The following is a 25175-nucleotide window of genomic DNA, read 5'->3' as shown; positions in this document are numbered from 1 at the left end:
TTGCAATCTGAATCTTCTAGTGACAATGCTATAAAAAGACTTGTTTCTGTCCTCCATGCTCATTTGATTTATGGATATCGACACTGCATTTCAGTGAATTAAGGAATCAAATTACCTCTGCTAGGTTTGGAATTTTAGGCTGTAGAAGTGATTGATTGCTCAATTCTGAATATTATCATCCTCCTATACGTTCTTATGTCTGCAAACCTGTATAAAAATGGTATGACTAATAAATATAAATTCAGGCTTCCCGGTAATTGTATAGCAATGAGAGAAATTTAGGAATTTGTACTTGTCTGTTAGCCCTACATAAATGTGAACAAATTATCTGCAAGAAAAGATTGAGGTGTTATGTTATATGTATATTACTGTCAGAGAAAAACTGCAAGATTTATTCTACATCTCGACTGAGTTTTTGTTTTAATGGAAATACTGAGTGAGATCTTGTATTTGTCATTAGTCTTGTATGGGGTGTTGTTTGTCATTAGCCATTTTGTCTACATAATTCAGCATAAACTTGCACCTAAGTGTCTGTTGTGCCACAAAATAAATCTCTTTGTGCTACAAATTAATTTTGCAACACCGAGATTACTCCACAAGCAGGATTGCATATTTGGCTGTTGCAAAATAAATGTTAAGCCAAAAAATAAAAAAATCAGTGTACTGTGCTACAGTATGAAAATAGTTTGTGCTACAATATCGATTGTAAGCCACAAATTATTTTTTGTGAGTTAGAAAATCTTTTCTTGTACCAAGAAAATTATGTTACATTGATCTTGTAATAATGAAATCATTTTGTGCTACAATGAAAAAAAAAAATATTTGATATCAAAATACAAATGATGAAACACAAATTGAGATTGTTTGGAGGAGTAAACTAGTATGGCAATTCTGCCCCTTCCACCATTGTGAACTGTTACCAGATATTAAATAGAATTTATAATAAATAAGGCCCAGATTTGTGTAACAAGCTTAACATGCCAGAAATGTAATAGTCCTAAATTAGCCTGCAAGCAAAATAAATTTAAATATTCTCACCAACACTGATCTTCTTGGGATAAAGGGTACTCAGTAATTTCAGAGAGGGTGTGCCCTACCCTGTGCCCTCCTCCCCCCTTCCAGGGATATGTCTAGCACTTTAGAAGCAAAAGGTCACCTCTCATCCACTGAAAACATCAAGCCTGGTGAGTTGGGATAGGGGTGCTGAGCGCGGGGTGGAGCAGGTACTAATAATTACCTGGGTCCGCTATCAGCGGCAGAAGCCGCTCTCCCAATGTTGCTGTGTGCTGTGCTACGGGGGGTCCAGGGAGTCTGCTACCTCTGAGCTCTACAACATTAGCTCTCTACATGTACCTAATGTGTGGTGGGGGGGAAGCGATTGCACTGATTGCTCCCCCCTACAAGGGGGTATGACCATGCCCAGCAATTAGGCCATGCCCCTTACAGTAGCCAGGCCCAGGGCTGCCATCAGAAATCGTGGGGCCCAGTACTGACAAAATAGGCAGGGCCCCCCTGGGGGATGGCGCAGAGGTGTGCGGAGCTGTGTATAATGTGGGTGGAGTTACACTGGGGGGTGGAACGTCAATTGGTGGCTAAACCAGTTTAAAAATTCTCAAAGTTTGAGATCGGGAAGGAAGGATGGACATGGGGACACACGGCTGGGAAGCCTGGACTGGGAGGGCACAGAAAAGGATGAACTGGGGGTGCACAGGGCAGGGAAGGCTGGACCTTAATTGGGGGGTACAGGGTAGGGAAAACTGATTGGATGAGAGAGAGGCAGGGCAGGGAAGGCTAGGTGTACTAGGGGGTAGTTACAGGGCAGGGAAGGCTGGACTGGGAAAGGGGGACAGGGCAGAAAAGCATAACTGGATTAGAGGGCACAGGGCAGGGAAGGATGGCTGGTTTAGGGTGAGCACAGGGCAGGGAAGGCTGGCTTGATTAGGGGGAGCACAGGGAAGGGAAGGCTGGCTTGATTAGGGGGGAGCACAGGGCAGGAAAGGCTGGTTGGACAAGGGGGGCACAGGGCAGGCGAAGGCTGGCTGGAGTAGGGGGTTAGGGTAGGGAAGGCCAGCTGCACTAGGTGGAGGGGCATATGGCAGGGACTCAGAGTCCTACCTTGTTTCTCTGCGTCAGCAGGCCCAGGAGACAGCGGCACAGATATACAACGGCAGCCTGGTAGAAACAGCGCAGCGCTGCTGGCGGTATTTCAAATATGGCATTGGCCGCGAGCCAATCACAGCTTGCGTACCAGCAGCCAATCAGGAGCGGCCATTGCGGCAACTCCTGATTGGCCGCCGGTCCGCAAGCTGTAATGGCTCGCGGATGGTGCCATGTTTCAAATACAGTCAGCGGCGCTGCGCTGTTTCTGATGGCAGCCCTGGCCATTCCTGGCACTGCTGTCTACATCCCTGAGTGGGGACATACCTTCCAACCTATTAGGAGTCAGGATAAATGTGCTGACAATCAGGATGGCAAATGGGTTTACTGAAATTGGGACGGTCACATCGGTCACATCTAAATCTGGACAGTTATCAGCACAGCCTCAAGATGGTGTAGCCATGCCCTCTTCCACAGTGTCCCACTGTGAAGCACTGCATGTTACACATACTTGGCCATACCACTCTAGTACATGGCTCAAAATATCTCCTAGGGGCACTGTCAGTGCTGTGTGTGCATTTTTACTGTTATAACTTATCTTACATACAGTATTCACTTTTATTTCACTTTAGCATAACACATGAAATATACATGCTACATTGCAATTACATTTCAGGCATGTTGCACTATTGCAACTGTTGCTATTTTGGAATTACATGCGCTGTAGTCATGCAATGCAAGCATTTCGCATTCGTCAAGTTTTAAAATGCAATAGAGGTTTATTACTAACACAAATTTACTTTACTTTTGTCTTCTAAAATCCACCCATAAGATTATGGGGCCTATTGATCAACATCAAAATATTGCTAAAATTAAGTATCATTGCTATTGATAATTGAATTATTGTAAGAAATAAATATAATAAACATTGTCCATACATTTAAAAAGGTCTAAACAAGCTTCACCCAAAGAGGACAAAATAGTGGTCTTTGGGCCTGATTCAGCACGGATCGCAACTGTGTAATCGCACACAATGCAGCTGCAAAAATATGCTAATGTCTGCCACCGCTCAGCCAGCATAGAGTTGCCCACTGCTGCTTTCTCACATCCATAATACCTCGCAGTCCTGCTTATACATCAGTAACATTGGAGAACATCAGTCCCTCACGCACAATTACAGCAGCTCTGGAAAATACATACCGTTTCTGCTGTCCGTGGTGGTTTTGCATGCAGTTTTTTTTTTTAAGCCTATGGAACCAGGACAGGCTCTACAGAGCCCAGTGCTTGTTCTTAAAATACTAGGGACCCCTACACATGTTTTCCCCCTGTATTTTAAAAACCTAGGACAGGTTCAGCAGAGTCCGGTGCTGGTTACAGGGGCGGAACTAGCGGCGGTGCAGCCGGTGCCTTGCACCGGGGGCCCGCTGTGGTGCAGGGGCCCATGGCCGCCTGCATCCGACAGCGCCACTGCCCGCCAACCTGGTCCCCATTAATGAAATGGTTGGAGCCAGAGCGGGCCCACTTTGGCCGCTCCAGCTCCAACAAGACAGACACCCGCCACGACCCAGCCCCTTGTTATGACACAGCATGTGTGACGTCATGTGCACTGTGTCATAACAAGGGGCCGGGCTGCTGGAAGGGATCAAGAGGAGCTGAAGAGGAAGAAGCAAATAAGGTAAGTTAATGGTGGTGATTTGGGGGGAGGGGGGGGAGAAAGAGACTGATACACACGCTGGGGGGGGGAAGGCTGACACACACACTGGGGGGGAGAGAAAGAGGCTGACACACGCTGGGGGGGGAGAGAGAGGCTGACACACACGCGGTAGGGGAGAGAAAGACGCTGACACACACGCGGTAGGGGGGGGGAGGCTGACACACACACTGGGGGGGAGAGAAAGGAGAGAAAGAGGCTGACACACACGCTGGGGGGGAGAGAAAGAGGCTGACACACATGCAGTAGGGGAGAGAAAGAGGCTGACACACACGCTGGGGGGGAGAGAAAGAGGCTGACACACACGCGGTAGGGGAGAGAAAGAGGCTGACACACACGCGGTAGGGGAGAGAAAGAGGCTGACACACATGCTGGGGGGGAGAGAAAGAGGCTGACACACACGCGGTAGGGGGGGGAAGGCTGACACACACACTGGGGGGGGAGAGAAAGGAGAGAAAGAGGCTGACACACACGCTGAGGGGGAGAGAAAGAGGCTGACACACATGCAGTAGGGGAGAGAAAGTTGCTGACACACAGGCTAGGGGGGGAGAGAAAGAGGCTGACACACACGCGGTAGGGGAGAGAAAGAGGCTGACACACTGGGGGGGGAGAGAAAGGAGAGAAAGAGGCTGACACACACGCTGGGGGGGAGAGAAAGAGGCTGACACACACGCTGGGGGGGAGAGAAAGAGGCTGACACACACGCGCTAGGGGAGAGAAAGAGGCTGACACACACGCTAGGGGGGGGGAGAGAAAAAGGCTGACACACATGCGGTAGGGGAGAGAAAGAGGCTGACACACACGCTTGGGGGGGAGAGAAAGAGGCTGACACACACGCTTGGGGGGGAGAGAAAGAGGCTGACACACACGCTTGGGGGGGAGAGAAAGAGGCTGACACACACGCTAGGGGGGGAGAGAAAGAGGCTGACACACACGCTAGGGGGGGAGAGAAAGAGGCTGACACACACGCTAGGGGGGGAGAGAAAGAGGCTGACACACACGCTAAGGGGGGAGAGAAAGAGGCTGACACACACGCTAGGGGGGGAGAGAAAGAGGCTGACACACATGCGGTAGGGGAGAGAAAGAGGCTGACACACGCTAGGGGGGGGGGAGAGAAAAAGGCTGACACGCTGGGGGGGAGAGAAAGAGGCTGACACACATGCGGTAGGGGAGAGAAGGAGGCTGACACACACGCTGGGGGGGAGAGAAAGAGGCTGACACACACGCTGGGGGGGGGGGGAGAAAGAGGCTTTCATTCATTGGACAAGACTACAGAATGACCTATACAAAAAAAAATGAGGGTACCCTTACAAAAGGCACTGATTATTGCACTTGAAGGCACCTTCTAACCTCAAATTCAAAACAAAAGAAGGCAGCCACTCTAACACAGGGCCTGATTCAGCAGTGCACACAAGTGCATTGCTGATCACAGAGTCCTGATTATCGGGAATCTGTGCATGTGCAGAATAGGTCCTGCGTGCAGGTGTTGCCGCCCCTTCCCTCCTCGGCTCCCTCCCCCCTGAGCTTAAATATATCCCATAGCGCTGGGAGGGAGGTGGGCATTCCCTGCGCCATCCGGAAACAGTAGCGCTCCGGGCGAAGGACCGGCTTGCCCGTGCCTGGAGCTGCTACTGCCTGCGTGATAGCTTGTGTGCGGCTTTGCAATTCCATCCTCTGCTGAATCAGGCCCACAGATAATACTTTCCAACAGGATACAAATTTTACATCTCATACCTGACACCGCCTGACGTAATACAACCCCTCAGCCTCTTAGGAAAGTAGGTGTGGGTTAATCAATATAATGCAGACCACTACTAAGGGCAAAATTTTAGCTATTTCCACTTTTCCCTTATTAGGGTTCTGCTGTACATCTACCAAGTCACCTCTTCATTCCTAATCTCCCAGACTCAATGGCCTCCACTTTTCCTACTTCAGGCTCTTTTCTCCACCGCACTCTGTATTTCTGTAATACACCTCATCTGACAACCTTACTGCTCATATCACCATAAAGTTTTTTTGTGGCATCTATCAAATCAGTGACAACAACAACTAGTATTTTGGACCCCTTATTTTTGGGGTTGCTATCTATTGTGCCCTGATTTGCAGGTTTGTTCCTCGGTCTTCCTCAGGCTGTGGTGCTGAGTGGTTGAGCCTGAGTACAGTGATAAGGGCTGAGGTGATGAGGGTCTGAGGACTGTGCTGAGGGTCTGAGGACAGGGCTAAGGTGAAGAGGGTCTGAGGACTGTGCTGAGGTAATGAGAGCGGAGATGATGAGGGGCTGAGGATGGTGATGAGGGTCTGAGGACTGTGCTGAGGGGCTGAGAACAGTTATAAGGGGCTGAGGATTGTACTGAGGGGCTGAGGACAGTGATGAGGGCTGAGAACTGTTGAGGTGCTTAGGACAGTGCTGAGGGGTTGTGGACTGTGGTAAGGGGCTGAGGATTGTGCTGAGGGGTTTAAGGACTGATCTGAGGGGTTTGTTGACAGCGATGTGGGTTGAGGTGATGAGATGCTGAGGACAGTGATGAGGGTTGAGGTTATGACGGTCTGAGGACTGTGCTGAGATGATGAGTGCTAAGGTGATAAGGGGCTGAGGACTTTGCAAAGATAATTAGGGGCTAAGGACAGTGCTGTGATCTGAAGTGATGAGTGTCTTAGGATGTTTATTAGGGGGTGAGGTGATGATGGATTGAGGATGGTGATAAGGGGCTGAGGATAGTAATGAAGGGCAGAGATGAGGTGCTGGGAGCTGAGGACAGTGATTAGTTGCTGGGGCTGAGGATGGATCTGAGGGCCCAGATGAGGGAGGTCTTTGGACCAAGGAGCTCATTCAGACCCGCTTGCTAGATGCGTATGCTGGCACGCAGCATATGCAAATTCGTCTAAGTGATGGCATGGCAGGCGATCATATAGCAAGGCATAAGCACGCCCACTATGTCCTGGAGTGCGATCGCTTTGTGTATGTAGATGCCCACCAGCCTGTCTTAAGATGCCCACTTGCGCACTTCATCTCCAGGAAGTGTATGCAACCATCGGTACATAGGGTACCATTGGAAGCTAACGCAGCGCTTGAGGTTGACTATACCCTACCGCAAGTACTGCGAGCACTTCAGTGTAAAATCCAGCCAGGTGACGTGTGCTATGATGCTCAGTCTTAATTATGCACACCTCTGCAACGGCATTAAGACGCTCAGGCACACCTGCGTTCGCGCCTTCACTCCCCAGTTTCTAGTGGCCTGCCCCTGTTACCACCCACAAACGGCTTGTCCTGTCACTCATTCAGCTGGGCTGTCTATGCTTGGTGAGCATACGCTTCCCAAACGCTCACACTGGTTTGCGCAAACTCACTGCGTTGCATGTGCAGAATGCGAAAATTGACCAGCTATGAGTGAACGCTTCTTAGCGACCAGGTCTGAATCAGGTCCCAAGCTCCAACCCACTGGTCTGGTCTGGACTCTCTGAAAGGAGGCACTAACTGGTCTGTGTGGACTCTCTGGAGGGAGGAACTCACTGGTCTGGACTTTTTGGACTGACTGGAGGCACTCACTGGTCTGGAGCTTGGTCTCCTGCAATCAGCTCTACAACTGTCTGTGACAGCTCAGCAGGTGAAGTCACTCCATCGTCTGTAAGGGGCTGGGGGACCCAATGAAAACAAATCCATGTTTGTTTTATTTCTTTTTCTGTCTGTGGTGGTAATGATTCAATGTGTTTTTTTTCCTGTGGGAAATCATTGAATCAATGTGTTTCATTTATTTATTTATTTTGATGTGGGGGCAATCTTTGAATGTCTTATTTTTTTCCCTGTGATGGCCAATGTGTGCGTTTTTTTTCTGTATAATGGCCAATGTGTTTTTTTTTCTCTATAAAGGCCAATGTGTGTGTTTTTTCCCTGTGGGGACCAATGTGTGTGTGTTTTTTTCTCCACTGTGACGGCCAATGTGAGTGAATTTTTTTTTCCTGTTTAGGACAATATGTGTTTTTCCTGCCGGGGCCAATGTGTCTATTTTCTTTTCATGTGGGGATCAATGTGTGTGTGTTTTTTTCCCTGTAGGGGTTTAGCTAATTAATATTTCTTTGTTTCTCTTCTGTGGAAACATTTTTGTTTAATTAAAAACTAGGAAATATATTTTTTGGTAATAAAAGTATTATTTATGGATTTGGGGGGCACGCACCAAAATGTCTCACACAGGGTGCAAGTAGATCTGGGGCTGTCCCTGTTTCCCTGGCTTCACTCCTTACAGTGCTAGGGGAGATGAGAGGCTGTGCAGAGCCGGCCCTAGCCAAATTAGTCCCTAGGCAAGATTTTGGGTGGTGCCCCCCCTCCTGTGGGATCCTGAAAAGGGGTGTGACCTAACGGAATGGGTGTGGTCACACTGTGCCGAGGCCCCTTCCATTGTGTTTCGCTGCTGCCTGCTCACTTTTTGCTATTGCCAGGCTCGATCGGAGCTGTCAGCTGAGCTCCGATTGTGGACACTGCACCATGGCAGTACCAGCTGCCAGAGTCTCTGCCCAGCAGGCAGCAGATGCCCCAACAGTGCCTGCCCCAAACCGCCGCCGGTTCTAGGTGAGCTTGGATGCTCCCAGGAATTCCAAATGCCCTAGGCATTTGCTTAGTTTGTCTATGCCTAGGGCCGGCTATGAGGCTGTGTCCAGGCATCACGAAGCTCACTTTGCACCTACTAGACGGACACTGTAGCAGATTGTGTAATAGATCTTATGCCATGACAGTATCCAAACAGATCTCAGATTTGAACTATCCAGTTCTTAGAACTGTAAAGCTGTGTATCCACTTGCAGATATAAATGAGCGATTGAACGATAAAGACATCATTGTCTTTCAATCGCTCTTTAATCATGCATAAATCGGGCAGTTTAATGTCAGAAACGAAGTTCCTGCATCAATTATCGCCTGAACATGACGGTCAATCTGCTGACAATGACAGATTGGCCATGTTCAGGGATGAGGGAGGGAGCCTGCACTGAACGACATATCATTCAGTGTAGGCACTACAGGAGATGAGGAATGACTGTACGATTACAATGTAATCGTACTGTCATTCCATTATCTGCAAGTGGATACGCGGCATAATAAGAAACACAGGATAATTGTAAAAGCAACTTTCATGTCCAAGGATGCTACCTGTACTAAGAAACATGAAGTAGTATCATCGCCAGGAGTGCCAAGGTACCCGGCCCTATAGTGTCCCTGTGCTTTTTATATTATAATGGAACCCCTCTGCAACTTCTACTTTTAATATTCGGTAACATGTATTCCAGGGCGTGCGTTTCCCCATACTGTATACTCTTTTTTTTTTTTTCAAGGAACACTTTTTACCCAATCAAAGAGCAAAAGTTGAAGGACAGTTTTGCAAATTATATCTTAATTTATACAATTATACTAGTGTTTCTGATTGGCATCCAGGTGATTTTCATTTGTCGATTTTATATAGCTGTTTTATATTCTTCAATTCTAAAGAGTGTTATAGTAATTATCATTCGCTTTCTGAATTTTTAAAATGGCATTTTTATATAAAAACATTAGCATATGTTTTGACAAATGATGTCTTGAAGTATGGAAAATATGATTCTATCTTTATATCACATATACTGTATGTCATGCAATGAGGCATAGCATAAATGTTTTGAACGAAAACATTTCATGCTGGTTTTGGCTCAAAGCCAATCATAGAACAATGTTAGGAAAAGCAAGACAGCATAAGTTTAAACTTTTATTTAACCCCTGTAGCATCAGATCCAGCTCTGCAAGGCACAAGCTGTGGTTTATCAAGGTTCACATGTAGAAAGCTGACAGAAATCACTTATAAAAATGGAAAAGATAGTTTTGTTAAGTGTGGGAATTTCTAGAAGATATTTTACTACCGGAGGGCATAGTCACATAGTACATTCCAGGTCTCGTCACCTGCCACAGAGATAAATGAATGCAATATGTATTACTTTTCACATAACTATACTTAATTCAATGGTAGATAACATTCCATGAGAAGATGCAAATGTTATGAAGATAACATCAATGACGCCTTCAATCTGTGAGAAAGGTATAGGATGAAACATGAGTATATTAGCGTACTGTCTTTCCAGTGTTTACATATCTCTCACACATTGTCAAGATCATGATTAAATAGAAAAACAATCACTGATTGCGGGGCCAAAGTTATTGAAAATATAAAGTAAAATAAATAGTGTATATACAATATAGCTAATATGTACAATGCTGGGCACACACACTTTTCAATATTAGTGAAATTCATACTTGCCAACTCTCCCTGATTGTCAAGGAGACTTCCTGAAACAACAGCAATCTCCTTGATTACACCTTACCCAGGGGGGGGGGGGGGGGGGGGGGGGGGAGAGGGAAGCGGATACTATTTACCCGGGCACGGGCTTGGGTCCAGTGCCGCCCCTCCCTCTCTCCCTCACAGCAGCCCAGCACAGTTACGCGGTGCTGCAAAATTGTTGTTGCTTTTTTTTTGCTCAAGGGGGCATGGCCACGCCCCTCACAATTAGGCCACGCCCCTTCACCTGGGCCCGGCCGGGTTCTCTACGCCCCTGACCTTACCCCCATTATGCAGCTGTTATATACTTGGGGAAGAATGAAATCAGAGATATATACATTCAAATGGATTCAGGAGTGCCATTTCCCTGCATTGTTTATAATGCCCTATGGCTACGTGCATTTTCAAGGTTTCCTGCGGCCACTTACATGGAACCACTTGTAAAACACAATACATGAGCAAACCCTTAAAGTACTAATGTGTTTTCATCAACAAATAGTTCTTACTAACTGCTTTGGGGGTCATTTACATTTGGATATAAGGGCCTGATTCACTACAGATGCAACTGCAATAGCGATTATGCACGCAGTTCAACTACGATAGTATGCTAATCCATTGCGATTGCAATGCCACTGCTGCAGTGCATAAGGATGCCCACTTTACCTTACACACATCCGTAATGTTTAGCAAAACTGCAAAACCATCTGTACAATCGAGTACAGTACCATTGCAGCCTCATGCACACTTGCATAAGCCCTGACCTTACTCAGGGATTGCTAACTTCAACGCATACTATGAGGCTTCGGGCTGCATAGGGCATCGCAGTGGATTATATATGAACACCCCTGCAACAGCGTTCATACGCACTGGCACGCCTGCATTCAGACAAGAACCCCCCCTGTTACCACCCGCAAACGGCACTTCCTGTCAATCACTCTGCAAAGGGTCTGCATAGTCACTGCGATCGCAGTTCTGATCGCAATGGCTAGTTTCCGTATGTGCGCTGTGATGCATATGCATGAGCAGTACGCAACAATCAGCCGACTGCATGCGTATTAGCAACTGTGTTCCTTGCCGAATCAATTTTATGGCTCAGATGTAGCAGTACACGTTCACTTAACGCTCATAGGTGTTGCTATTACAATCTCTCTGAAATGCTTTTTCAAAAGTAGGCAAGCATGGTGAAATTACTCAGCTAACCCTATGGGTGTAGCCCCATAACGTAAGCAGTGTCCAAAAACAATCTGATCCAAATCTGTCACGCTTATGCTTGGATTTGTTAGTGGATCCGGACTTGGGCTGGTTTGTTGAGTGACTGAAGCTGGCTGACATAAGATATGATGTTCTCATGTGCAGGAATCTCTGGGAATAGCTCTGGATTGAACACTAGATCACCAGAATGGAACCGGATGCTGTATAGCTGGAATAGAATCAGATTGGCTTGTACACCGGAATGGGACCGGATTGGCTTGAACACCGGAATGGATGAAATCAGGTATCAGACTGGAGCCTATGGTGCTGATCAACGGACTGGAGCCGATGGTGGTGGTCATTGGACTGGAGCCGAGGGTGGTGGTCATTGGACTGGAGCCGAGGGTGGTGGTCATCGGACTGGAGCTGGTCATTGGACTGGAGCCGATGGTAACAGGTATCGGACTGGAGCCAATGGTAACGGGGGTGTCGGACTGGTGCTGATGGTAACAGGTATCGGACTGAAGCTGATGTTAATAGGTATCAGAATGCAAGATCACTGGAATATAACTGAATACTGGAGCCAGCAGTGCAGCAAGATGGTAAACAGCACTTAGATTCTCTGGAGAATAGTAGTAATCTGCAGGAGCTCTGTCAGGTTGCGGTCTAGGATCGGCCGTTGCTCACCTGTGCACCAGCTTCCCCTGATCTCCCGTGGGGTCAGACATCAGGTGCGGCGGAGGGTAACGCGCTAAGTATTATACTTAGTGCCATGTGAACTGCCTTGGACTACTCAGTGTATGGTTTCTGCGGTTGCCGTCATGAATGCGGCCATGACAGTTTGCATCACCTGACAACTCCATACCCAATGGTAGAATGATGGTGGTCAGCTGAAGTTGTCCACCAATGATCTGCTACAGCAGGGGATAAAGCCAGACTGCTGACCACAGGAAGTTGCCTGAGCAATGTTGTTGTTTTCAAGTGTCTGCTGATGCTACTTTGTTCCAGGTCTGTCCTTGTGTTACTCCTGTGATTACCAGTGCTGACTCTTGTGCTCCAGTGTGTTCAGAATATATCTCTCCTGTGCTTGCAGCAATTACCAAATCATTGTGCTCCAGTGTGTTCAGAATATCTCTCCTGTGTTGCAGCAATTACCAAATCACTGTGGGAATTTCAAGTTTTGTACCCCAAGAGAGTGTTTCAGGCCTTTCACCTCAAGAGGAAGTCTCTGGTCTTGCATCCCAAGAGAGGGGTTCACGTTCCATACCCCAAGGGGAAATGTCAAGTCAACTTCCCTAGGAAGGGGTTTTAAGTCCCATACTTCAGCAGGGGGTTCAAGTTCTATACCCCAGGAAGGGGCCTTTGTTTCAAGTTTCACACCCCAAGAAAGTTTTGTTCCCCAGGAGGGGTCTTCTGGTGTTATACACCAGGAGGGGTTTTCAAATTTCGCACCCCAAGAGGTGGTTTTGAGTCACTCACCCAGGTGGAAGTCTCTGTTCTTGCGTCCCAGGATGGGGTGTCATGTTCGTACTCCAAGAGGAAAGCCAAGTCAGCTTCTGCAGGATTGTGTTTTAGGTCCTCTACTCCTACAGGGAGTGTCAAGTCCTGTACTCCATGAGGGGACCTTGAGTACCTCAACCCAAAAAGGGGGTTCAAGTCTCTCACCCCAAGAAGGGGGTTCAAGTCTCATACTTCAAGAGGGGGTTACTGGTCTCATACTGCGAGAGGAGGTCTTTAGTCTCATACCCTAGGAGGGGTCTCAAGTCTCATTCCCCAGGAGAGGGTTTCAAGTCTCTCACTCGAAGAGAGGGTTTCAAGTTTTGCACCCCAGGAAAGGAATTCAAGTTACATACCCCAGGAGGGGAATTTAAGTTTCATTTCTCAAGAGGAGAATGCTTGTTTTTTTATCATGAGGTGAAGATTTAAGCCTCACATCCCAGGAAGGGTACTCTGTCTCAAGTCTCATACCCCAAGCTGGGGCCTCCGAATCCTCACTCAAGGAGAAGGCTTCCAGTATTTTGCCTGAGTCCATCATATCTACACCCCTTCAGTTAAGAAATTCACAAGATAATGGTACTGCTGAACCTGTACGTATCACCCAGGATCCTTCTGATATTTGCTTTAAAGGAGACATAGCACAGTATTATGCTTTGGTAGATCAATACCCGCTATTATGAAGTCCTTTCCGTCATTGGGAATCAAGCCTGCCAATGTCGTAGAGTTTATCATCTCGTCTTTTCAAGGTGAAGCTTGGGATTGGGTTGAACCTATTTACAAATCTAAAGATCCGATACTTTTAGATTTAGTAGCTTTTAGTGAAACAGTAATTAAGGAATTTAGGGCCTGATTCAGAGCCGTTCGCTATTTGTGGTCGTTCGTTCAAAAACAAGGGGTGGCTATTCAAATGATCCGTTCACAAATTGCAGTCTGTTCCCACCTCTAAGTCTGAACGAGCGAGCAAAACATACGCTCGTTTATTTGATAAAAACGCCCCCTGGCCGCACGCACCATACGTCATGTCCGCTATTTATTAGATTAATCGAGTACATCGTACAGCGTATGAACTGCTCACTATTCTTGTGGTTGGTGTTTTCAACCGCTATTTTGCGAGCAGTTCTGAGTTAAAAAAAACCAAGTGACATGGTCAATGACGCTGCTGTATTAATTATGCACTCCCTTAAAATGCCCGTTTTGACCTTTAAGCACGCCTGCGTTCGGATCTCCACTCCCCGTTTTCAAGCACCTTCCCCTGTTACCACCCACATACGCCTCATTCTGTCACTCAAAATAGCAGGCCCTCGCTATATTGCGTACCAACGATTTTTGGCCGCACTGACTGGTTCGCGCATGCGTACTAAAAACCGTACGCATGCGCAGATGTGTGAACATCGCTCGGAACGAGCGTACTGCCGCTAGCGAGTGGCTCTGAATGAGGGCCTTAGTCCAACCTTTCCAAACACGTCAAGACATTTTTTTAACTAAGACCTGTGTGAATTCCAGTGAGCCTAATTCTGCCAATCTCCTTCCTCCAGCAAAGTATGAACCAGCAGATCTAAATTCTTCTAGTACTCCTGAGTGCATTCTTTTTGATGGAAACTTGACACACTATTTTGAGTTACTCCAATATTTTGAGGTCATTATGAGAACTGATCCAGTGGTGTTACTCCTACGAGATCGTTAAGTTTCTTCTCTCTAGTTTTAGGAGACAGGCGTTGGAATGGGCTACTAATCCCGAAATCCAATCCTTCTGAATTTGGTAGCTTTTAGTACTGCCATTGTCAAAAGATTCTTTCCAACAGGTCCACTCGTGGACATTTGCCTCAACTAAGTCTCTAGCCCTAGAGTACCATCTTCTACCATTAAGCTCAGATGCACTTCTTTAAGCTCTTCTCAAAAACAAAAAATCCGGTGCAAGAACAATCAGTTCAAAATGAAAAATCTCAAGGAATCATTAGAATGATGAATAACAACACGGATTCAGATTACGATCCTGAGCATGACGAAATACAGTTTTCGGTAGATCCAGTTAGGGATCCTTTTCAACTTAAGTCTTCTCAGTCTTCGAATGGTCCTCGATGATCACGGAAGAAGAAGAAAAATCAATAAATTCTTGTGACCAACCTTTCTGTGACAAATTAATTTTTTGAATTATCAGTTTCTACTGGTGTTTTGAAATTTCCTCAGATCTGGAAGATCATTTGGAAGATGTTTTGGAAGTTATATACCTTGATCTTCTATCAGAATTTCTTTGAGTCAAAGATTCTTTTGTTTTTTGGCGCACATTGTGGTGTTCGGAGTCACTGTCAGGTTGCGGCCTAGGATCGCCCGTTGCTCACCTGTGTACCGGGTTCCCCTGATCTCCCATGGGGTCAGACATCAGGTGCAGAGGAGGGTTTCTGCGGTTGCCGTCATGAATGCGGCCATGACAGTTTGCATCACCTGACGACTTCATGCCCAATGGTAGCATGATGGTGGTCAGCTGACGCTGTCCACCAATGATCTGCTACTGCAGGGAATAAAGCCAGACTGTGGACCACAGGAAGTTGCCGTTTTCCAGTGTCTGCTGATGCTACCTCGTTCCAGGTCTGTGCTAGTGTTACTCCTGTGATTACAAGTGCTGACTCTTGTGCTCCAGTGTGTTCAGAATATCTCTCCTGTGCTTGCAGCAATTTCCCAGTGATTGTGCTCCAGTGTGTTCAGAATATCTCTTCTTTGTTGCAGCAATTACCAAAGCATTGTGCTACAGTGTGTTCTGAATATCTCTCCTGTGCTTGCAGAAATTACCAAAGCAATGTGCTACAGTGTGTTCTGAATATCTCTCCTGTGCTTGGAGCAATTGCCAATCCCCGGTGCTAAAGAGCGTCCTCTGACATATCATCTGTGTGACGAACACTCTCATTCTCATTGTGCCACCGTGCATCTGGAACCTCTCTTTAGTTTACATTGCACGTACGAATCCTCAGTGCCATTGTGCCTCTGAAATCCTCAGGTGTATCCATTAGAGGCTATACGGGGGTACAGCATAAGCCTTGTAAATAATATCCTCTAGGGTCACGGTAGCAAGGTTCTCTATTCCCGTTAGAGCCAGTTACCTGATCAAAGGGCCGCGACCTGCCAGCTGGGTGCAGCTAAACCCATATCCCGCTCGGAGGGGTCACTGGTGAACACCTCCCGGCTGGTTAGACTCCGCACCTTTGGTCAGGTCTCGCCAACTGGTACTCGTGGACGAGGAGACCTTGTTGTCAGGCCCCACATCTCAGATTTCCTCCTTAGCCCAGATACTAGCTTGCACCCCTCAGTGGGGAATTCCTACAGCCGGTCGTGACTAGCTCACTGGGAAGCACACAGCTAGGCTGTGGACAACATTGCACTTTCAAGTGCTGTGTGCAGGGAGAGTCCTCATATACCCCTGGCTTGTCAGGGATTGGCTGCAGGCATCATGTGACTGCATACTGGTCTCCTGTGAGGATGGACAGTCACCCGACTCAGACTGTCATGCCTGCGCCCAACAGCCAGCACTTGAGGGAATGCTGCATGTGGGAGCCAGAGAGACTGCAGTAGATGAAATGAAGCCACAGCTGGGTGAAGTCTGTCACAGAGCTACATCATGGAGCAGGGTGACAGGTGAGCAGCCCAGCGTCAGCAGAAACTGGGACATTTTATGACACAAACCATTTGGATCCTGTTTGAACATACCCATAATTCCATCTGACCGGTACAGTGAGTGTGTTTTATAATCACCAAATTTATCAATCTCAAACCATGATTGCTCCTTTAGAGAACAACTTCCTGCAAATTGCAATTACAAAATTACAAATCACAGAATAAAACCTGATAAAAAAAATCCCAAAATGGTGCTTGTGACAGACAAGCTGAGGGCCAAAGTGAAAGTGGCATTGATACCACCCTGGGATTTAGGGGTTTCAGACTGCACATTACCAGCAATATGCATTTTGACCCTCATGATGTCATGCAAAGGGGGCGTGGCTATCCACACCAGAAATTACAGCACTACCCAAAGCATCGGGCTACACAGGCAGTAGTGAGCTTGTATTGAGCATCCAATTGACGCTCCGGGCAGCACTGCAGCAGATTCTGGTGTGCTCTGTGCAGCAGCACTGCTTGCAGGGTGAATCAGAGCAATTTTGAATCCCAGACCTGAAAACGGCTGTAATTGGCGACTCAGGGATTTTTAACATGTTGAGTATCCCTGATTCCCCAATGGATTGCTGATAATAGATTTCCACCGATCTGTGGTTTTGATTGGCAATCAGATCGGCAATGGCAGATCAGAGAATTGGGCTAGATATATGGCCCACATAAGCTATATATTCTGCTATGAACACACAAATACATGCATAAGAAGCCTCTTATATATAACCAATAATCTCTGCTGTATTGTTTTTTTGTGAATATACATAAATAACTATCAAAAACTCAGGAAACAATATAAGGTAACAAATAATACCTGTATCATGTCACCAGCATTCTATGTTCCAAAAATTTTGACTACAGCTGAAGCTATAAGAACTTGATTTGCTCCAGTAATGAATGAGCCGAGGTTCATAGTGACAATACACATTGGGTCTGACCAGAAAACTGACCATGTGCAGAACGGGGCCTGCAATCTCGCTCTCAGATCCCCCAAGCCACAGCATTATTGACATGCTGCGGCTTCTGGTGGGTGGAGCGGGTGCATGCCTGGCCAACGTCCCCCAAAATGTGGGAGTGTCGCCCTCGTTTTCCGGGACTGCTGAGGCCAGGGTCTGCATCGGTGGATGCAGATTTCCTGGCCTCTCAGACTGGCCGGTGCTGGTGCCATTGCTACCAATGGATGCGATGGTGATCTGAGGCAGTGGCTGCAGATGCTGCACTTGGATTGCTTTTGCTGTTAGGAGGTGTCTGCTACCTATAGATGCAGTATTTTAATATTTGCTGGACAATATTGCACAGCTGCTTCCTTGCGGCTGTGCAATACCATCCGGACCTCAATCAGGCCCAATGCAGATTGAATTATGTGTGTTGCTTTTTTCTGCAGTATTTACTGTATGTTGATAGATATTATTGTTTCATTTACTTGGTTCTGTCACAAGGATATAAATATCACTGCATATTATTGATTTTGTTTCATCTTCAGACATTGATGGAAAAATTTACTAAAGGGTCATTTTGTCACACAGTTTTTTTTTTCGGTGGTTTTTCTGGTTGTGTGCAAAGTATTAGTTTCACTAAAGGAATAACCGCCAGGCAAATGCCATTTTCAAAATCGCCGCCCCAATTTATCTATTAAAAAAATTAGAGATGGATGGTTCGGCTTTGGCTCGGTTAAGTTCGGATCTGAAAACCGAATCATATTGACTACCTTGCTCTCAAGTGTTTTTAGATAGCCAATAAGATAGCCAATAAGATAAATCCAAACTTGCGTTAATTTGGTGAAAAGAACAGTAGAACCAAACTGCTTGTGTCAATCACCAGCTCATTATACAATATGTTAAGCTGCTGCAATTCTATTGTAATCCATTCTAATCATGGGATAATCAAGAATTATTCAATCAATTATTTAGATAAAATAATAAGTATTTATTTTAGATATATATCTAGATATTAAAAATCAATAAAAAAATAAGTAGAATGTCTACAAATGATTAGTTAAACTATACACATTTAAAAATAAACTTTTATAATGTCACTAAATATAAACATAAATTCTTAAATTTAAATCATAAATTGTTATATAAATTGAACATAATATAATGAAATAAAGATAGAGCTTTATCTATTTACAAATAGGTAAAAACAGTAACATAAAAAGTGATAAAATAACTTAGTCATGCATTAAAGTTTGAATGTATTTGCATGGAAATTTTATCTTCAATGAAATATTTAGTCACTTTTACCTAGTGTGTGTTTTGTTTTTATACTTCAATTACCTTAAAGTAAACTTTTGTTGCAATAAATATTTGTGTGAGCCGTACAACATAAACACATGGTAAAACAAATTTGTATAGTATGAAACAAATACATTGGCAACAATTTCAGTACTTGTGCACAGGAGAAAATTTTTTACCTGCTGGCAGTTTATTAAGTAGAAGTTTAAAACGATGGTGATACACAGTGACTGTCGTGCTTTACAGTATATTTATGCAAATGTGAGTGATTTGTTAAGTGTGGAAGTGGAAACTGTTTAAAAAAGATTCCACAAAAATCAGGTTATCTGCAGGACAACATATTACTTCCATGAAAGGCACTGTCAGGCCAAGTTACTGCCTACTGTATCTGACAGTGTCACAACAATGCAGCACAGTCTTATCCTGGGCTGGGTCTCTATGCACAAAAGGAATGTAAAATATTTAGAGCTGGCCCTTTACACCACATACAGAAATGTGACACAAGACTGCATTTTTTCTAACCTTTGCCATATGGAAAAAAATCTCACACAAATATTTGCTACTAACATTATTTATGGATTTAGCAGCATTACGGTAGTGCAATCTACTAAATACAAAGGAGTTTGATTATAAATAACAACCAGTTTCTGTAAATATCTAGTGTGCAAGAAAAAAAAATAGATTGCAAGGTAAAATAGCGTGGCCCACTTGTTATTTCTTCTGGCGTAATAGCTGCAGTATTCAGTATTCAGTATTGCACAAAAGTCAGCTGAGATTGCACTTGCATTGCATGCACAGAACTAAATGCAGATGTCTATAGTATGCCAAGTTGTACGCATTTATGTGGTCACTGCTGCCCTATCCATATGCTTGGTGAAATATCTCTCATCAGCATAATCTTGCACCATTTCTAGCTTTGGTGCAAGAGATCCATCTAAATCAGCAGAAGCTCTGCATATGCCCACAATTCCAACTACAGCTCAACGCACCCTCGCTAAACTTAGCCCATGTGCAAATGCCCCATTACCACCCAGTCACACTCATTCAGCCGCAAGTGTAGATGCGAGTTGTGCCATGAAATGAGTGCGCTCTGCTATGGAGCATGCACAGTGTGAAAACACTCAGAATCCATCCACAAGATGTACTTGGGTGCAACTCTATATCAGCTTCATAATGGTAAACTGAGCAATATGCTTTTATTCTGCTCGTTTATTTAGAAAAATGCCATTAGTTCTGAACTATATGTATGTGTATAGATTTACAAAGCTATACACTGTAGGTCAGGTCAGTGGTTCTCAAACTCGATCCTCAGGACCCCTAACAGTTCACATTATACAGACCATATTTTTCACCAGTTCACATTTTCAGAAGTGACAGAGAGCGTGAACTGTTTGGGGTCCTGTGGACCAAGTTTGAGAAGGACTTGGTTAGATAAAGGATATTAGTCTTGAGATGCTTCTCTGAGGGCCTGATTTAGCAAGGAAGGCAGTTGGTAATACACACGCACTCGGCATTCAGCCGATTGTTGCATACTGCGCATGCGCGAACTAGCCACTGGGATCTCAGTGACTACACAGATCCATTGCAGAGTGTTTGACAGGAAGTACAGTTTGTGGGTGGCAACGGGGGGGTGGGGGGTGTCAATGGTACTCTATTGTACCGATGTCTTTACAGTCTTGCTAAACATTACGGATGTGTGTAAGGTAACATGCGCAACCTTATGTTGTGCTGCTGCGGCATTGCGATTGCAATGGATTAGCATACTATCACAGTTGAATTGTGTGCGTAATCGCTATTGCATTCGCAGTTGCATTCTGTAGTGAATAAGGCCCTCAATTCAAATCAGTATTATGTCACATGTGAAGAATCTATACTAGACAAAGTAGCTAGATCATGCAATATATCGCCTTATGAGAAATTAACATTGTAATTAAAAGTTAAGTTTTAAATGTAATAATAACCCTTCACTTAACTTTTTTACATTGAATGTGCAATCTGTGAGTGCCCATTATAAAAATACTTGTATATTTTGTGTTATGGTGCTCTAACTTATTCTTAAGCTGGGTACACACTGACAGATACATTGGCAGATCAATTGATTGGCCAATATATCTGCTGCCCGTCGGCCAGTGTGTACCAGCGTTATGTCAGGGAACGTCGGTGTTCATCGACATATCGCATTGGCTATGCTGCACAGCCGATGGACAGATATGTCTGCAGAGATATCTGTCCATTGGCAATTATGTACGGGCGGTCTGCAGACTGCCCATACACACACAGCGGCAGCCGCGAGGAGGGGGGGCGGGACACGCCCCCGCCTGCCGGACACGCCCCATGTTCACCGGGACCCGCAGCAAGACACAGATGATGGCCGTTCAGTGTATATGAATGAGCATCCTCTGCAGATATATCTGTCAGGTGTGTACCCACCTTTAGGTGCACCTCCCCATGTGTAAAATAATCTGTAACATAAAGCAGACAGTAGGGGAAAGGATAATCAAACAGTTCCTGTGCAGACACCTCTTTTCTTGTGTAACATGTAAGAAAAGGCAAGCAGCCACTATCACGTCAAGCCACATGCACTAAACATATTGGCACTACAGGAGCTGACTTCCAATCCTTATGTAATCTAACCTGGCTCGACCTCTCTCCTATGTGCAAATTCCACAACTTCGCAAACCTCCAGCCATCACTGAGGATTAGCTTCCAAACTTCTGAACTTTGTGTGTCTCATTATATTCTAGATTATGAATCCTATTGAGCAATTACATCTTTTTTAAATCTTGATTCACAAATCTTAGATATTTTGCAGAAAATACCAAACTTTAGCACCCCAGAGTCACCAAAGAAATTAGATTATGAGGGTTGCATTGAAAGTATTGTGGGCTGAATATTAAATTAAATGTAAAGGCTTGAGTGTATGTGGATGTCTTTTTGCACAGAAAAGCTGGGCTCACTCTGCACTGGCGACCTCATACAGGGCAGGGTTAAATTAAAGATTTGCAAAAACAGGAATGGGCACATCATTAACTGCTCAGAGGTGAAAGAGCGAAGACTCAACTTTTCCATTTTTGGTCTGAATCATCCACTATAAACTAGAACAGATGTTTTTCATACTTAGTGAAATGTAATGTCAGGATTAAAAGGAAACTATCTCACCAATAGTTACATTGAATATATTATTTGGTAGATTCCCTGGTTGCTTAAAAATGGCTTTTCATTTTTATTCAAATTCTTTGTGTTAAGGGAATGTAACTGATTTACACAAGTGCACCTAGATTTCCACCACAGCACCTGGGTTTTGCAGTGCAAAATGCTGGTGTTGGAAAGAAACCGATGTAATAAGAACTTGCTCTGATGGAGGGTTTTTCCTACTTACTTTGGCCGTATTAGTATCGGGAAACTGAGCATAGTATTGGGGAGCAGTGCAAAAATTAAACTTCATTTTGCAGAATGAGATTACTGGAATTTTGTGCTCTAAGCCTGTCTTATACATATATTTTGCACCTGCATATATTTTGCACCTTTCAGATGCATTTCAGTGGAGATCTGCATTCTAGGTGCACTTTACCCTGTGTAAAAACACATAACAATGGCTTCCCCAATGTCTCCTTTCTATCAGGATTAATGAATCCATAAATAAGGCTAAATCATGAAGTGTTGTAGGATAAAAATCTTACGTGGGCATGTCACAACAATTTGCATGATTGCTACCCCACCTCATGTTGCATTTTGTGCTGCTGTCCTGCATGGAAGGGCATGATGACGTGATTCACTGCAAATTGAGTCCCTCAATCCCAGACCACGCACTGTAAAAGTGGGCGGGATCCGGGACGTTGGGAATCCAGGGATTTTGGGAGTCTCCCGGACATTCATTTATACTTTTGCATAATGTGCAAATTCTCCTGGTAGCAGAAAGTAGGTGTGCATCATAAAGTGCGCAGGGCGGATATTGAGGGTCACTACCAAGACAATTTGCAGTGCGCTTTGTAAATATGGTCCTATGAATGTATATTATGTCAGAAAGGTGCATACTGAATAGTAGTCAAATAAGATACATTTTAACTAATCTGAAATTGTGCTAATATGGCAAAATGAACTGACTAAAAACTGAACAGCTCATCTTTTATACTGCACAGTATGTGACCTTGTCTGCTACAGAAGTATTTGTTACAAAGCAAAACAAAGTGTAACATTGAACTGTGGAAACTCTTATGTTGCTATTGCATTAGATATTTTATGCAATAGCTAGAAGTACAGTATTACGTTCAGCAGTGGTCCCCAAACTGGCGCCGTGGCACCCTGTGGTGCCTTGGGACACTCACAGGGGTGCCTCATGTTGGTGGTCCAGCACCAAATCAAATTATTTATGGTCAGTGTAATGTAAATATGTGCAGAAACCTGTCCACCACCACATAACTGAACCTAAGGATGACAGGTAAGCACAATTTACTTCACTTTACTACATTTTCTTTTGAATTTCTCAACAACAACATTTTGGCTTAGGGGTGCCGTGAAAATAATGTGGATAATATACAGTGTCGTGATTCAAAAAAGTTTGGGAACCACTGACAGGAGTTCACTCTCACTAACAATAATCCATGTTGTTTGATTATTCTAACCAAATGCAACTCCGATGATTACTTGTGTATGCTGCAAGTTATGATTGCTATGGTGATTGTATGATTTTGACCAAACACCACACCCTTTCTAATCAGCCATATTTGGTGCCTATCTCAAGAACTACATTTGTTATAATGATAACGTCTTCTCAAGGCAAACGTTTAATATGATTTTTTACTATACAATACCACTAGGTGATCAATACATTAAGCACATAACTTCACTCATGTATGTATCTAATGTAAATAATGTACGATCAGTTCTGGATTCTCACTTTAAGAAACAAACATCGATTACTATAGCTAACCTAATCAATTATTTGGGACACTTAAACAAAGAAAACTGAACAGTGAATCTGTCTACCAGATAGTAACATAGCAGGAGCTAGGAAGTAAGACCTCTCTGCATAGTAAGAAGGGAGTGGCATCACAGGGTACCGGCTTGTATTCCCTGTGTAGAATAGGTACAGTAGTGCTGGAAATAGTAACACGTTGTAAGAAGGGAATACTGCCCTGAATGGTAACAAAATATTCTATATTATACAGTTAACTGACCTGGAAGATTAGGACTTTAAAATTGTTCCTTCTCAGTAGCTGATTGTGATTGCTCTCCAGCTTCTTCACCTGCACCGTCTGCTTGTCCATGCGATCCTTCACTTCCCTCATGTTAGCACTGACCTTGCGAGACTTCTCCAGAAGTTTACTGACTGTGTTGCTGGTGGAGGAGTGACTCTTAGATAACTTAGTGATATCATTTTGGATACCCTTTACTGAGTTTTCTATGTCAATCTGCCTCTTTTCCATCTTGTTCTGGTTCTCTTGCACTGAATCCAGCATGTTGACCAGCTTATCCAGCAGGGTGAGAACTGTAATGGCGTTGACCTGATTGCTGTCTTTGATGGAGTCTGCTGGCACAAGTTGCTGGGGTGTAGGGCTAGAGCACGGTGATTCTGCAGGGCTGTGGCTGGGCACCACCAACTCCTGACTTTCATGATGCCCACCCTTCTGAAAGTCTTCATTGCTCTTCTCTATCTGAATTGCGTCTTCTTCCATGTTCACAGCTGTTGTCAGATCACACACTGCGACTCCTAACCTTGTCCTGCTGTGGTCTCTGATGATATATGGTAAGTATCTTGTCGTAGGAGCAGCAGATGTTCCCTTCTCTTCCGCTTTTCCTTTGATTAGAGTTTGCTTAGATGGGACAGTACGAGACACACTAGTCTGCAGCAAAACACTGTCAGCAACTACATTCCAGCTTCTCTTTTAAGCCTCTGCTCCACCCAGTGGGAGGTGAAAGTTGAATTATCCAAACTACAAAAAAGTAAAGTTTAAATCCTGGGGAGTGTTTGAGTGCAATCCTTACCCTCCATCTCACGGCACTCCTAGATGTGCAGGTTTATGTTTTTTAACATGCAATAGTTCAGTAATGACTTAATGGAGGCACAGAAAACACCCTATGTTGGCCAAAAGCCATCTCTTGTTCTCTTGGCTGCAGGGGAAAACTTTTGGCTGGCTGCTATGATACACTGGAACACTAAACATGTTTTTTTCCTGGATGAAGTTATTTTCAGAGAGAAGTATTGTTTGCATTTGCCAAGGGAATAAATCATAATGTCTTTAACACCACAAAAACTTTTCTTTTTTCTACAAATATAGGTTAAAAATCTCACATTTCACAGAGCTAGCTCGATGGGCAGGGCTCCCTTTAATGTACATTTATCTTTATCTTGTTTAGGTATTCTATAGCAGAGCATTCTGGGAAATTTCCCTAACTTACATTCCATCAGGCATTATAAGTCTTCTAGCAGGTTAGCCACACAATTACAGATATAGTATATAGCATGTGAACAGGGGCAGTCTAGATGGGCTGTCAA

At 44.7% G+C, this 25175-nt stretch overlaps 1 protein-coding gene across 1 annotated transcript in view; it reads right to left on the bottom strand.

Moving 5' to 3' along the window:
- LOC148534459 (caveolae-associated protein 2-like) overlaps positions 1-24572 on the bottom strand; it is a 69288-nt gene extending 44716 nt beyond the window's left edge. Inside the window, exon 1 of the mRNA XM_088466874.1 lies at positions 23857-24572. Within this exon, the coding sequence (XP_088323000.1) occupies positions 23857-24354 (498 nt within the window). The 5' untranslated portion in view covers positions 24355-24572. The remainder of the gene's footprint in view (positions 1-23856) is intronic.
- Between the last annotated feature and the right edge of the window lie 603 nt (positions 24573-25175).

The sequence above is a fragment of the Taudactylus pleione genome, unplaced genomic scaffold, assembly GCF_031769625.1.
Source record: "Taudactylus pleione unplaced genomic scaffold, aTauple2 ptg000066l, whole genome shotgun sequence".
Lineage (NCBI taxonomy): Eukaryota > Metazoa > Chordata > Amphibia > Anura > Myobatrachidae > Taudactylus > Taudactylus pleione.
This window is presented reverse-complemented; position numbering and strand designations above follow the sequence as displayed.